The sequence below is a fragment of the Macaca mulatta genome, chromosome 5, assembly GCF_049350105.2.
Source record: "Macaca mulatta isolate MMU2019108-1 chromosome 5, T2T-MMU8v2.0, whole genome shotgun sequence".
In the NCBI taxonomy this organism is placed as follows: Eukaryota; Metazoa; Chordata; class Mammalia; order Primates; family Cercopithecidae; genus Macaca; species Macaca mulatta.
In genome coordinates, this window is record NC_133410.1 from 124,117,781 (window position 1) to 124,133,961 (window position 16,181).

Below are 16,181 nucleotides of genomic sequence, written 5' to 3' on the forward strand. Positions count from 1 at the left end.
CAAAGGTTAGAGGTCTACATGCAGTTACTGTGATTTTAGTGTGCATAATAAAATGCTGTGAAGCACACACTCACTTACGCAATAATAAGGTGGAGAATTGAGCCTCACAGTTAACAGAGAGGAACAACAAAAGTATATGTGATTGACATTCATATCCATGAAAAGCCTTACATGTTTTGAAGAGGGTCAAGATCCTTTCGCTGAGAAACAACAGGAAAACAAACAATCTTAATGAAGTATAAATGTAAAGTTGGATGCTGACTACCCCAATTAGGACACATAAATTTGATGTGTTTGCTTAAAAATCAACAACAAACAACATACAGAAAAATACAGATCTTTGATTTAATATTATATTATTGCAAGCATAATTTCTCAAATTACAAGAAAAAGTAGTATTATCTACAGCCAACAGAAAAATTACTCTGGAGGAAGCAGAGGTTGTTGGGTAATGTTACCAAAGTCAGTTTGATTTACTGTTCTGTTGAAATTTTACCTTCATGTATTACTGAAAAGTTTAACAAAATATCAATATACCATCATTGACAAATGAGATAAAAATGCAACTAGCCTTACAATAACCTCCAAATAAGAAAATAACCTATAACTCTAAGACAGAAAGAACATTACTTCTCCAGAAATTAATATTTGGGTGGTGTAGCTGAGAAATTGGGTTTAGGTTAGAGAATAAGTGATGTTTGAAGAGGTAAGATTTGGATTATACTTATTTTTTAATAGGCATTAAAAACATAATCTTCTACAATAGTAGATGTACTGGCATATATGAAAAAATTCATGCTTTAAAAAGATTGACATATACTATGTAGAAGGCACACTGCCTCACTATATATGCAAACACACCTTGGTGTTTTCATTCCATATTTTATCAATAAAGCTTTATTTCTACCTCAGATAGTGAAAAATATATAAATACTATATCATTGTCAAGGTGGAAATATCTAGATTATTAGTATGGTAAGTTTCTGGACCCACTTAGAGATGGCCTTAGACTTAATAGTGGTATTATGCAGCTTCATACTCTTCTTTTTCCCCAAAAACTTTAACAGATTTTGCTGGAATCATAATGACAAATTCAATTGGAAAGGCATGTGCTGCCAGATAAAATAATATCAGTGAATATGGAAGATAAAATAATATCAGTGAATATGGAAGCTCTCAGACAGTCTCCTCTTACAGGAGGAAAACAAAACACATGGGAAGCTCTAAGTCAAGAAATTAATAGAGAGGAGTCACTGCAGAAAGAAAATATGTGGGCTGATATAATAAAGAATAATTACTCACAATAAGAGTATGGGGTCACATAATTCCTTCTCATAATAAAAGCAAAATTGTTTTTAAGTTCCCAAGGGGAAAATGTTAGCCCTTACTTCAAATACTGAGTTACGACTAACCTCATTTACAGATACCTCACTCATTTTTTCCTTAACGTTTTAACTGGTCACTTGTATATAATCCAGATTATCAGGCGTACATAGAGCATCTGAAACCTTATGCTTAACATAGGAACTGGGCTGTGCTATGATCTATACACTAGAAACTGGATAATGCCACAAACCCCCACATTATCTCCCAGAAGCTTACACAGGGACTGATGCTAGTAATTGTCAATGCGTGCATATATAATAGTTTTCATTTTATGAAAAAGGCTGAAGGAAATTTATTCACACAGTTCTTTGTTGACAATCACAAGTGCTTAAGAATAAAGGTTGTGGATTTTTTTTTTTTTTTAACACTAAAAGTATCTTGAGAGGCTTGGTTCTTGTCTCCAGTGCTATCTCACTTTCTGCAGTTCCTGTCTCAGCCATGATGGCAGAGGCTGTCCCAGTCTGTGTAGCAGTTTGGATAGTTCCACGTTATGATCTCGGTAGTAATTAGAGAGGAAAGTTCTAGACTGGAAAGAAAAAAAAAGAACTTGAAAAAAGCTCTTCGTTTCATCAAACAGGATTTTGTAATCTATATTTCTTTTTTTTCTTTTCTTTCTTTTTTTTTTTTTGAGACGGAGTCTCGCTCTGTCGCCCAGGCTGGAGTGCAGTGGCCGGATCTCAGCTCACTGCAAGCTCCGCCTCCCGGGTTCACGCCATTCTCCTGCCTCAGCTTCCCGAGTAGCTGGGACTACAGGCGCCCACAACCGCGCCCGGCTAATTTTTTGTATTTTTTTTTAGTAGAGACGGGGTTTCACCGTGGTCTCGATCTCCTGACCTTGTGATCCGCCCGCCTCGGCCTCCCAAAGTGCTGGGATTACAGGCGTGAGCCACCGCGCCCGGCCGTTTTTTGTATTTCTTAGTAGAGACGGGGTTTCACAGTGTTAGCCAGGATGGTCTCGATCTCCTGACCTCGTGATCCGCCCGTCTCGGCCTCCCAAAGTGCTGGGATTACAGGCTTGAGCCACCGCGCCCGGCCTGTAATCTATATTTCTTAAGGAATATATCTACTACAATATATGTGTCTACAACATATTATATTTCTTGTATTTTTCCTCAAATATCAGTTATTTTTACCCTTTGAAAATATTTGGTGAATGTGTGGCTACAAAATAGAAACAGGACCAGGTGTATCTTATGCGGCTTATCTGTCATTACAGCACATATTCATTGTGGGATATATGAAGTCTACACAGAAAGAAAAAACGATGACAGGAGTATAATACTAGAGATAAATGAGATAAGGACCGCATGAGGAATGAAATTTATAGAAGTAAGATAGATAAACTGACATACATTTTTTGAAAATTGGCTCATAATATAAAAATTAAATGTGAGCATAATCATAAAAACTAAAATTCACTATTACAAACAATAACTTGCAATATTATGCACAATTTTTATACATTTACTCAGAGCTGAAATATATTTTTTTAGTCACTAAGAGCTTTAGGCTTCCAAAATATTATAAGGTCTCTGAAACCTGATCCTTTTTACAATGCTCATGTTTCTAATCATGTTGCAGAGATGGGCCATTATTAGAGAAATGCTAAAAAAATATAAAACATATGAATGGTTTTAGTTCTATAGTTATCTTTCATCTACACAGATTTCTGGAAAACAGGACATTTGCAATTGGACTTTGTTCCCGGGTGTCATTTATCTCATATTATAGCCCAACTGGCAGCGTTCCATCTGTTTGATAAAATTAGAGATGAACACTTTTTCTGTTGCTGGCATAGGTAACAATGGCTCCTTCATTGTTTTCCGTTTGGTCCAAGTTGCACCATCTCTCTTAATCCCTCCTCAATATTTTAACACAAATGGTCTTTTTCCACATAAAACTCCCTTAGCAACTTTTGTGTATACTGTGAAAATGGATTTAAGACAACTACATTTCATCTTGGACCATTCACCAGGTATTTCATTATGTTTCTTCCCTTAAACCAGATTGTAAACACTTCACATTTCGGATAAGATGTTTATAGTAGTAGTGGGAACATTATATTTATTTCTTGGTAGATTAAAGTGATTTCTGAAACCCTTTTGAAATTATTGAGTTCAAAAATGTAGCTTAAGGACCTTCTGGTACATCTATTTCCATAGTAACCCATGAATCATCTGCATCGCCCTTTGCCCACCTTGCCGTAAGAGAAATATGTATGATACCTGGCTGAGCCAATTGCTGACTGGTTTTCCAAGCCTGTTCTACAAGATAAGGCATTTCTTCTCACATCCTCACTTCTATTGAAATATTTTCCTGCCATTTTCTGGTTTCGTTTGTCATTGTTTTATATTTTTATGTCCCTATTACAAATCAGTGGATATAACTAATTTATTTATCCTGTAATAAATCTGGGTTCACAACTGTTTTGTCTTTGTATTCTTTCCATTGCTTAGTCCAGTTCCACCTGTGATGTAGGCCTTGAATATCTGTATTGAATATATAATAATGATGCTTTAATATTTTATCCAAAATCACTTGTTTAGTAAACTAAGTGCTTTACATTTGGAAATGAGTCACTTTTTAGTAAATATTTATGTTTGAATTGCATTCAAACAGCAAAGAATTTCTAGGAATGTATATTAATCCTTAATACCTATCTATCAATCTATATCTATCTATCTATCTATTATCTATGTATCAATGATCTCTATCATCCTCTAAGTATATACAATTATTAATTGCAAAGAAAGAGCAGAGAAAGAAAGGAAGCAAATTTCTTGTTACTAGTTTTGAAATAGCTGTTTGCAAATATTTTTGCTAGAGTAATTCAAAGATTAAGAAAATATTACCTCTGGATCCATAGGTGGATATTTTCGGCCTTTGCTTTTTCCAAGGCATTTTGTCTTTCCTCCTTCCAGTAATTGACACCAAAAACCCTTTTGGGGATCAAACCTACAATACATAAAACATATAATGATTACAAATTGTGTGCAGAATTTTCAGTGAGACAGCCTCACCAATTGAATAAAGGAAATGTATTTTTGTATGCCCATTGATTTAATTTAATTCATTTTTCCAGATATTTATTTAGCTGATTTGAGAGAGGCTAAACTGAGATGAAAGAAGCTATATATTATGATGCATTTTAAGTAACTATACTCTAATGAAAAAAAGAAATAGATCCTTAGTTTAATTTTACATTAAATTTTTAACAAGTTCCTTAGCTTACCTATGAATCCATAAAAGATCAAAGACCAATAGCTAAAATTACAGCCCACATATAAATGAACTTTAGGATACTTTATTTACTTATGGAGGTGATTTCAAAGATATGTTAACAGATTTATTTGAAATCATTCACTGGTATACATTAAAGGGGTAGAATGTAATGTAGGTATAGTTCTGTGAATATAAATGTGAATTAAAGCTTTCAATTCAGAAAATATTGCATTTTTTATAGTTCAAAATGCTTACACTTTTCAAAAAACAAATTAGAAGTGTAAAAATAAAGTGGAAGATTAGACAACCTCTTGTTTCTCTTGTTGAACGCAGATACTCTGTTAGATAATTCAGGTACCCATATTCTTAAAGAAAACTATTGCTGTTTTGCTCCCATAGCTGCACTGAGTTACAAAAGAAAGGATGTGTGGCCTAATCCTTTTTTAAAAGTCAAATATATAAGAATTTTTGTTTAGGACTAACAGGAGAGGAAAAACGGAAGAATGAACCAAATAAGAAGGGAAATTTTAAGTTCATTACTACGGGACTTGCTGCATGCATAAAACATCGAAAAGGTTTGCATTTTTGTTGCTCAGCAGATGTTTTAGAAGGATGAAGCATAATTGACTGGGATGTAAAGTTAATTAGTTGCAGAATATTTTGTTGCCCTGGGCCCATTCCTATAATACCGGTGCACCTGCAATTTGCTTCTGCACATATGTGAATTCATTTAGGGGGAGAGGGAAGTTTTCTTCACAGTTCCCTGCCCAACCTATTATTGGAGACCTGAACCTTGCAGTCCAAGTTGTCCTAGTACATGTTGTAAATTAAAATTAAATACATCACTAGTTAAATGGATAAAAGAAAGACAGAGTCATTTCCAACCTGGACTTTTCAATCTGCTCTCTGCCTATCACAGTCCTTTCTCCTGTTTTCATTAATTTCCCAAGAGGAAAGACAATTCAGCGTGCTGTATAAAATGAGATGAGGAAGTTGGCATAACAGTGCCCCTAAACATTGTTTTCTGCCTCAGGATGAGAATAGTTAACTGCATTAAGGTAAAATACAACCCTGGCAGCAAAGCCAACATATTTATACACATGCTGAGAACATCTCCTTTGCTCTCAGGTAGAGCCGTGGTCTCAGGATGGGCCATGGTCTCTCCTTGTTTTCCACAGTAGCTGTTGTGAGGCACAGCTTAATACAATCAGAGAAAGGAGAGCCATCCAGAATACTGAAAGTCATTTTTTTTCTTAGATAGGGTTGTCATAACCTTGAATCTACATGATTTTGCTGTACTGGTTTCATTTATTGCATTGGCAACTTCATATGCCTTACGTCTAACAAAGGACATTTATCCTCTCTAAGTTACATCAATTCATTGCTTTATGGTTTTACTTTAGTAGGCATGAAATTGTGAAATTAACATGCAAAATCTTCCTCAATATAACTGTTAGGCAACTTTTAGCACATGAGTTGGTTGTGGTTTGAGTTTTTTTATTCTATGGTTATTACTTTTTGTGATGTGTGAGACATATTAAAACCATATATTTTGTACTTGTTTGTAATCTCTCCTTCAAAAGTGTAATTTTACAGGTTTATTGAACCATAAGCAATTATTTGTCATAAACAGGATAGAAACATTACCTCAACTACTGCTGAGAGGCAGGGAAAAAAGGCCAACATCAGTAACTATTAATACAAACATATTATAGGAAGCTTTGTTTACTTAATTAACATGAATATGCCTTGTGTTGTTGTTATTTCCATGTGTAGGTAAAAACTTCATTAAGGTTGTTTTAGTGGATAAGGAACAACCCAATCTTATTACTGCTTTTCCTGTTCCTCTGTTAGCCTCTCTAATTGTCTAATTGCTGATTCTAATCTGCTGTGAAATGGGAAATTATACAATTGCGCTTGTTAGAATTTTATCTAAAATTTAACAGGTTGTGTATCAGACTTTGTGGGAGAGGCTTTTATGAGTAAAGTATAATCTCTTTTAAGGTGTCTTTTGGCTGCTTGTTTTTGTTTGTCATTTTTCTTCTTTTACATTTCTCCCCATTTTTAATTATAAACATATATGGTTTTATTTTCCCAAGATGATAGCAATCATATCTCCCATCCCACATTCTTTCCCACTGGTGATGTTGCCCCACCCCATCAAGAGGTGCTGTCTTGTTTTTCTCCCCTTGGATTTAGACTGGCTTTACTGACTATTATAACAAGTAGAATATAGCCTAAGTTAAACTGTGTGACTTGCAGGTCTAGGTTAGAGAAGGACTTGGCTGTCTTGGACCACATGCTCCCTTGACTTATTGCTCCCTCTTGGAACACAGCCACCACAGTGTGAGGAAGCCAAGTCATCCAGGAGGCCTCATGGACAGTCACCAACCCACTGATCTCAGCCTTTGAGCCATGCCAGTCCAGGATTCAGAGATGTGAGTGAAGGAGACTCCAGATGATTTCAGGTCCCAGTCATCTGAGTCAAAGTCAGCTATTCAAGTCTTCCAGGCTGTGGCTCTAAACATCATGAGCAAAGACAAGCCATCCTTCTGTAGCCTGTCTAATTCCTACCCACAGATTCCATGAGCATAATAAAATAATGGTCATTATAAGCCACTAGGCTTTGGGATGGTTTGTCATGCAACAATAAATAGCTGGAACAGTATACATGATTATATTTGGTTATAAATAATTCAATAAATACAGAATAAAACACAAATATACTCATTTCCCAATTCTGCCCTAAATATTGCATTTCATTTCTAAACTGTAAATTATGTGAAAAAGGAGACAATATCATTTTCACCTTTGTAACCTAAATTTCTAGGACACTGTCTGCACAGGTAGGCAAGTAAAAAATTTACTTAATCAAACTGGTGCAGGGAAAACTCACAAAAAGAAGAATTTACAATAATATAAAATATACTTTATAAAATAAAGTATTTCTGGTATTTAAAAGAGAAACACTACATGGCCGGGTGTGGTGGCTCACGCCTGTAATCCCAGCACTTTGGGAGGCCGAGGTGGGTGGATCACGAGGTCAGGAGATCAAGACCATCCTGGCTAACATGGTGAAACTCCATCTCTACTAAAAATACAAAAAATTAGCCGGGCATGGTGGCGCCCGCCTGTAGTCCCAGTTACTCGGGAGGCTGAGGCAGGAGAATGGCGTGAACCCGGGAGGCGGAGTTTGCAGTGAGCCAAGATCACTCCACCGCACTCCAGCCTGGGTGACAGAGCGAGACTCCGTCTCAAAAAAAAAAAAAAAAAAAAAAAAAAAAAAAAAAAAAAATTTAAAAATAAATAAATAAATAAAAGAGAAACACTGCATGATTGATGAGGAGATTCCTTTGATTGCTTGTAGGTAGCATAGGATGTATAAATTCCAGCTAGTATTAATGATGTTATATACACACCTACCAGTGATAATTTATGATGGCAAATAATAGAAATGAAATCAAGCATGACAATAGACTCACGTTAGTGCTTCAGAGTAATTATAATGAGGTGTAACTCCCAGAAACTTCTGGACTTCATCCATCACAGTAGCTGGGTCAGATCTCAGCTGCTGTCCATCAATAATTAGCAACTGTAAAGTCAGAAATAATCACTTTCTGAAGAACAAAATTAAATTGAATAGACTGTGATGCCTTCCTTTACCTGGTGTGGCATTCATAAATTAGATCAGTGTGGATGGGAAGCAAATATGCCCTACTTAGAATACATTTGAATGTTTATTATTCTTCCATCTTTCCACATAAACAATAAAGTTTGCCATAGGCATCATTTCTTGTGAATTATCAAGTTATAGCCCTTAACTTGCTTTTTGTAAATCAGAAGTAAACATAGACACTTTCTTGATTTAGTACTTCAGTAGAAACATAATTTTCCATTTGTTGTGTGATCAGATAATCATCCAGCCTACCAATTTCCTATTAGTAACCCTGGAGCTTAGGGCTCAGAAATAGTGGTCATCCAAATGAAAATCACTCATCTAATCTTAAAAAAACAAGACAGAGGGAGGAGGGAAATGTTGGTCCCTGCCTTACTGATCATTGGATCACTGCCCTAGAATATCATAATTGTCAAAGGAATATTGGAAAAGACCAGGCACAGTGGCTCACACTGGTAATCCCAGCACTTTGGGAGGCCCAGGCGAGTGGATCACTTGAGGTCAGGAGTTCGAGACCAGCCTGACCAACAAGGTGAAACCCCATCTCCATTAAAAATACAAAAATTAGCCAGGTGTGGTAGCAGACACCTGTTATCCCAGCTACTTGGGAGGCTGAGACTGGAGAATTGCTTGAACCCAGGAGGCCAAGGTTGCAGTGAGCCAAGATCGCGCCACTGCACTCCAGCCTGGGTGATGGAGCGAGACTCCGTCTCCAAGAAAAAAGAATACTGGAAAAAGGTCAATGGTAAGGCCCAGCTACTAGCATTTCAACTTACCCTGAGCTGGAAGACAGAATGTAAAATTATGCTTTTTTCATTATGTCTCTGCCAGGTTTTGATATCAGGATGATGCTGGCCTTATAAAATGAGTTAGGGAGGAGTCCCTCCTTGTACCTCTGGTAGAATTCAGCTGTGAAGCAGTCTGATCCTGTCTTTTGTTTTTTTGTTTTTGGTATTTTTGGTGGTAGGCTATTAATTACTGCCTCAATTTTAGAACTTGTTATTGGTCTACTCAGGGATTTGACTTCTTCCTGGTTTAGTCTTGGGAAGGTGTATGTGTCCAGGAATTTATCCATTTCTTCTAGATTTTCTAGTTTATTTGCACAGAGGCATTTATAGTATTCTCTGATGATAGTTGTATTTCTGTGGGATCAATGGTAATATCCCCTTTATCATTTTTTATTGTGTCTATTTGATTCTTCTCTCTTTTCTTCTTCATTAGTCTAGCTAGTGGTCCATATATTTTCTTAATCTTTTCAAAAAACCAGCTCTTGGATTCATGGATTTTTTGAAGGGTTTTTCGTGTCTCTACCTCCTTCAGTTCTGCTCTAATTTTCTAATTTTACTTATTTCTTGTCTTCTGCTAGCTTTTGAATTTGTTTGCTCTTGCTTCTTTAGTTCTTTTAACTATGATGTTAGAGTGTTGATTTTAGATCTTTCCAGCTTTCTGTTGTTGTCATTTAGTGGTATAAATTTCCCTCTTAACACTGCTTTACCTGTGTACCAGTGATTCTGGTATGTTGTCTCTGTATTCTCATTTGTTTCAAAGAATTTCTTTATTTCTGCCTTAATTTTGTTATTTATCCAGTAGTCATCCAGGAGTAGGTTGTTCAGTTTCCACATAGTTGTGCGGTTTTGAGTGAGTTTCTTAATCTTGAGTTGTAATTTGATTGCACTGTAGTCTGAGAGACTGTTTGTTATGATTTCCATTCTTTCGCACTTGCTGAGGAGAGTTTTACTTCCAATTATGTCGTCAATTTTAGAATACATGCTATATGGTGCAGAGAAGAATGTATATTCTGTTGATTTGGAGTGGAGAGTTCTGTAGATGTCTATTAGGTCCACTTAATCCAGAGCTGAGTTCAATTCCTGGATATCCTTGTTAATTTTCTGTCTCATTGTTCTGTCTAATATTGACGGTGCAGTGTTAAAGTCAACCACCATTATTTTGTAGGAGTCTGAATGTCCTGTAGGTCTCTAAGAACTTGTTATATGAATCTGGGTGCACCTGTATTTGGTGCATATATATTTAGGACAGTTAGCTCTTCTTGTTGTGTTGATCCCTTTACCATTATGTAATGTCCTTCTTTGTCTTTTTGGATCTTTGATGGTTTAAAGTCTGTTTTATCAGAGACTAGGATTGCAACCTCTGCATTTTTCTTTTTCTTTTTTTGGCTTTCCATTTATTTTGTAAATATTCCTCCATTATTTTATTTTAAGCCTATGTGTGTCTTTGCATGTGAGATGGGTCTCCTGAATACAGCACACCAATGAGCCTTGACTATTTATCCAATTTGTCAATCTGTGTCTTTGAATTGGGGCATTTAGCCCATTTACATTTAAGGTTAATATTGTTATGTGTGAATTTGAATCCGTTATCATGATGCTAGCTGGTTATTTTGTACATTAGTTAATACAGTTTCTTCATAGTGTCATTGGTCTTTATATTTTGATGTGTTTTTGCAGGGCTGGTGCAGGTTTTTCCTTTCCATATTGAGTGCTTCCATCAGGAGCTCTTGTAAGGCAGGCCTGGTGATGACAAAATCCCTCAGTATTTGCTTCTCATTAAATAATTTTATTTCTCTTTTGCTTATGAAACTTAGTGTGGCTGAATATGAAATTATTTTTTCTGTTTGAAAATTCTTTTCTTTAAGGATGTTGAATATTGGTCCCCACTCTCTTCTGGCTTATAGGGTTTCTGCAGAGATCTGCTGTTAGTCTGAGGGGCTTCCCTTTGTAGGTAACCTGACCTTTCTCTCTGGATGCCCTTAACATTTTTTTCTTCATTTCAACCTTGGAGAATCTGACGACTATGTGTCTTAAGGTTGGTCTTCTCATGGAGTATCTTAGTGATGATCTCTGTATTTCCTGAATTTGAATGTTGGCCTGTCTTGCTAGGTAGGGGAAGTTCTCTTGGATAATATCCTGAATTGTGTTTTCCAACTTGGTTCCATTCTTCCTGTCACATTCAAGTACACCAATCAGTTGTAGATTTGGTCTTTTCACATAGTCCCACATTTCTTGGGGGCTTCGTTCATTCCTTTTTATTCTTTGTTCTCTAATCTTGTCCTCACACCTTATTTCCGTAAGTTGATCTTCAATCTCTGATAGCTTTTATTCTGCTTGATTGATTCAGCTATTGATACTTGTGTATGCTTCACAAAGTTCTCATGCTGCATTTTTTCAGCTCGATTAGGCCATTTAGGTTCCTCTCCAAACTGGTTATTCTAGTTAGCAGTTCCTGTAATATTTATCAAGTTCTTAACTTCCTTGCATTGGGTTACAACATGTTCCTTTAGCTGATAGGAGTTTGTTATTACCCAGCTTCTGAAGCCTATTTCTGTCAATTCATCAATCTCATTCTGTGTCCAGTTTTGTGCCCTTGCTGGAGAGGAGCTGCAATCATTTGGAGGAGAAGAGGCACTCTGTTTTTTGAAATTTTCATCATTTTTTACTGGTTTTTCCTCATCTTCATGAATTTATCTACCTTTGATCTTTGGGGCTGACAACCTTTGGATGGGGTTTTGTGTAGGAGTACTTTATGTTGATGTTGATGTTTCATATGGAACCAAAAAAGAGCCCGTATAGCCAAGACAATCCTAAGCAAAAAGAACAAAGCTGAAGGCATCATGCTACCTGACTTCAAACTATACTACAAGGCTACAGTAACCAAACAAACATGGTACTGGTACCAAAACAGATATACGGACCAATGAAACAGAACAGAGGCCTCAGAAATAACACCACACATCTACAACCATCTGATCTTTGACAAACCTGACAAAAACAAGCAATGAGGAAAGGATTCCCTATTTAATAAATGGTGTTGGGGAAACTGGCTAGCCATATGCAAAAAATTGAAACTGGACCCCTTCCTTACACTTTCTACAAAAATTAACTCAAGATGGATTAAAGATTTATGTGTAAGACCTAAAACCATGAAAATCCTAGAAGAAAACCTAGGCAATACCACTCAGGACATAGGAATGGGCAAAGACTTCATGACTAAAACACCCAAAGTAACGGCAACAAAAGCCAAAATTAACAAATGGGATCTAATTAAACTAAAGAGCTTCTGCGCAGCAAAAGAAACTATCATCAGAGTGAACAGGCAACCTACAGAATGGGAGAAAATTTTTGCAATCTATCCATCTGACAAAGGGCTAATATCCAGAATCCACAAGGAACTTAAACAAATTTACAAGAAAAACACAATCTCATCAAGAAGTGGCAAAGGATATGAACAGACACTTCTCAAAAGAAGACATTTATGCGATCAACAAACATGGAAAAAAGCTTATCATCACTATTTATTAGAGAAATGCAAATCAAAACCACAATGAGATACCATCTCATGCCAGTTAGAATGGTGATCATTAAAAAGTCAGGAAATAACAGACGCTGGAGAGAATGTGGAGAAATAGGAACGCTTTTACATTGTTGGTGGAGCATAAGTTAGTTCAACCATTGTGGAAGACAGTATGGCAATTCCTCAAGGATTTAGAGCCAGAGCTAGCACTTGACCCAGAAATCCCATTACTGGGTATATACCTAAAAGATTATAAATCATTCTAATATAAAGTCACATGCACATGTATGTTCATTGCAGCACTATTCACAATAGAAAAGACTTGGAACCAGCCCCATGCCCACCAATTTTAGACTGGATAAAGAAAATATGGCACATATATACCATAGAATACTATGCAGACATAATAAAGGATGAGTTCATGTCCTTTGCAGGGACATGGATGAAGCTGGAAACCATCATTGTCAGCAAACTAACACTGGAACAGAAAACCAAATACCACATGTTCTCACTTATAAGTGGGAATTGAACAATGAGAACATATAGGCACAGCGAGGGGAACATCATACACTGTGTCCTGTCAGGGGTGTGGGGCAAGGCGAGGGATAGCATTAGGAGAAACATCTAATGTAGATGACGGATTGATGGGTGCAGCGAACCACCATGGCACATGTATACTTATGTAACAAACCTGCATATTCTGCACACCTACCCCAGAACTTAAAAGTTTTTTTTTTAAAGATCAATCCAAAAAAAAAATATGGATGCCTTTTTTCAAATCCTTATTTCTTCGTCTATCTCATGTTCCTGTAGCCATTATAACACCCCCCATTTGGCAGCCTAGTGAATAACCTTCTTTCCTTATAAGGGTCATACAGAACAAACATCATGTAGTTATCTGCATGTGGTGTTTCATAAAGTTGTTGTCTAACTGGCTGTTGTACTGGTAGTTGAGAGTTGTTGCCTGTAAATCACATGATGTCTCCTGTGGAGAACTTATCACTCTGAGACTAGCTACTATTCAAAAGAAGATTGCAAGAATGTGTTTTAGAGATATTTATCATGTTAATAGTATTAATAAAATTAAAAATGTAAAATGCACACTTCTTCCTTACTTATAATTGTCTCTGATTATAAATCACCGTCTGTGGCAATGTTCATTCACATTTTCTGCTTGTCAGTGCAACACAATCATGATAAGCACAAGAAAGTAATTTCAGGACATTATGATAAAATATAAAATTTCAGGACATTATAATAAAATAAACAGAATAAAGTAATTTCAGGACATTACCTGAGAAGTAGCAAAGTAAGTTAGCCATCTTTCTATGTGGACTGCATACCATCCAGGTACTAGGCATCTTCTCTGCAAAGTTTTTAAGTCAGATGGAGCCCAATGTCCTGCTGAAATAACTTCATAGAAATTGAACCTCAGAGCAGCTGGATCTTCATGTGATCGTTGGTGCTTTAACAAGAAAGTCAATTGTAAAGTTAGTTTTTTCCATGCCTGTGTAGATATGCATATGTGTATAGGTGAGCACATGCATGTGTGTGCTTGGTGTGTTTGTATAAGTGTGTGTGTGTCCTTTACGTCACAAAAAATAACAAATTAAATACTTAATATTAGAATAAAAAAATGAACGAAATGAAATAGAAAGACAACTGCATACACTGGAACACCCATTGGCATACTGCTTATTTTAAAGTAAGTTAAAGTATAAGCCTTCACTATCTATCAAGTGGTATGCACATAAACTTGTAGTTATATGTCTAAAGTGGTTAGGTGCAAGGCAGAGATAGGATGTGAGGATTTTCTTCATGGATATTATTAAGAATGAGAAGATGTCAGAGACCAGACAAATCAAGCCTGATGAAAAAATTAGATTTTGCAAGAACAGTCTTTTTAAGAGTAGTCATCCATGTTTCTTGGGCCATCATTTCATTACAGCCATTCCCTCAGATTCTCACATTTTCCCAATACCCCTGTGTAGCAGGTGCTATGGGTACAGAGAAAGCTGCTGTCCATTTCTCATGCTTGTTTAGGTGTCATATTCATATTGATGTCACCCAAGGTCCTTTCTGTTTGCTCTCACATGGGTTTCTACCTAAACCTGCTAATTTACGAATACTGCTTCACTTCTACTTTTCAGTATCAAATCCTGAGTCACATCAAACTATCATTGGTCAAACAGGAGACAGCCCAGCTCAGTGAGAGATAAATTTAACAGTCAATACAATTTAACAAGCATTATTTAAGCTTCTTTCCAGAACAAAGATCTGAGATAGATCCTGGAGATAAAAAGATATAAGACACAACCACTCTCTTCAAAGAAATCAGATCTAGTGTGGGAGACAACAGATAGGAATAAAGTTGTATATTTGACATATTTGATTAGAGGTGTAAGTTACTTGCTGTGACAGCCAGATCAGTAAGTGATTAATTCTGACTCCAGCATGAAAGGAGTTTTCAATGGTTGAAGCTTTTGAGCTAAAATGTAAGGAGAAAGATTGTGAGAATCAGAAAAAAAACAACAACAAAACACCAAACACATATGAAAACTAAGAGGACTTCATCATCTAAGGTAAGTTTGAGCGAAGGTAGATGAGGTGTGTGGGAATAAGTGTTGTGAGACTTCTGAAAGTGAATTTGAAGAAATTCTAGCGTAGGGTAAAGGTGGAAGTATACGGGTCCCTGCTTATAACTGTGTAATGGCTGGCCTTATGTGTGAGTGATGGATCTTATGTGCGAGTTAGAAATAAAAATAACTAGAAAAGTAAAGATGATTAGGAAATGGTGAATGGTTAAAGAATAATTAATAAGTGGCACACACTTTTGAAGTCCTCTCACTGTTGTATATTTATTGATATTTTTACATGTGTATACCTTATGCTGAGTATATAGATTATATAACTCATTTTAACAAAATGTGTAGAAATTACATAATTTCAATAAAGAATAAGAAACAAACTACACACATATTTAATACAGTAATGCTAAAATGTCTACCTTAAGCAGTGATAATATGAAACTGTGCTTAATCTGTTCTATATTGACTTATGCCAGTTTAGCACCAACTTTTCTTTATTTCCTGCAGCTAAGTAGATTAGCATAAAAATATGACCATGAAGTCACAAAGGGACATATTTTATGGAAAAATAGCACTATAGCTCCTCTGCGAGGTCCATTATAAAAATGTGGGGTAGAAATTACAGTGGCAGGTGACATTTGTAGGAGTTTCTGAATTATACCTGCTGAGCTTTGGATTTATGGTATTTACTGAATAGACGGGACTAGCTAAGTAATAGGCTACATTATTTTGAAATGTGGAGCAGTGTGGGGCCCTACTCACTGAAATACAGCAATAAAAAAATATTATCAGAAAAAATAATTCCTTTCAAACCTGTATGTATGTTCAAAGAATTTATTTGAAAAAGCAAGCTCAGAGAGGCACACACATCATAAAGATTCGCTTTTATTGAACTGGTTTAATCTATGTGAAAAAAAAGATTCACTTAAATCTGCTCTAAGTGGTGACCATGCTAGCGAACTGTTCGACGTTTTCCTCAGTTGCTTAAATTCAAAACTTTA

General features: G+C 36.1%; 1 protein-coding gene across 1 annotated transcript in view; it reads right to left on the reverse strand.

Annotated features, from left to right (window-relative positions):
• Window positions 1–333: 333 nt before the first annotated feature.
• The window catches only part of NDST4 (N-deacetylase and N-sulfotransferase 4), a 150,595-nt gene continuing 134,747 nt past the window's right edge, over window positions 334–16,181 (reverse strand). The window contains exons 9-12 of the mRNA XM_001097335.4: window positions 13,887–14,057; window positions 8,091–8,200; window positions 4,239–4,341; window positions 334–1,912 (exon numbers count right to left, since the gene is read on the reverse strand). Of these exons, the coding sequence (XP_001097335.2) occupies window positions 1,793–1,912; window positions 4,239–4,341; window positions 8,091–8,200; window positions 13,887–14,057 (504 nt within the window). The 3' untranslated portion in view covers window positions 334–1,792. The remainder of the gene's footprint in view (window positions 1,913–4,238; window positions 4,342–8,090; window positions 8,201–13,886; window positions 14,058–16,181) is intronic.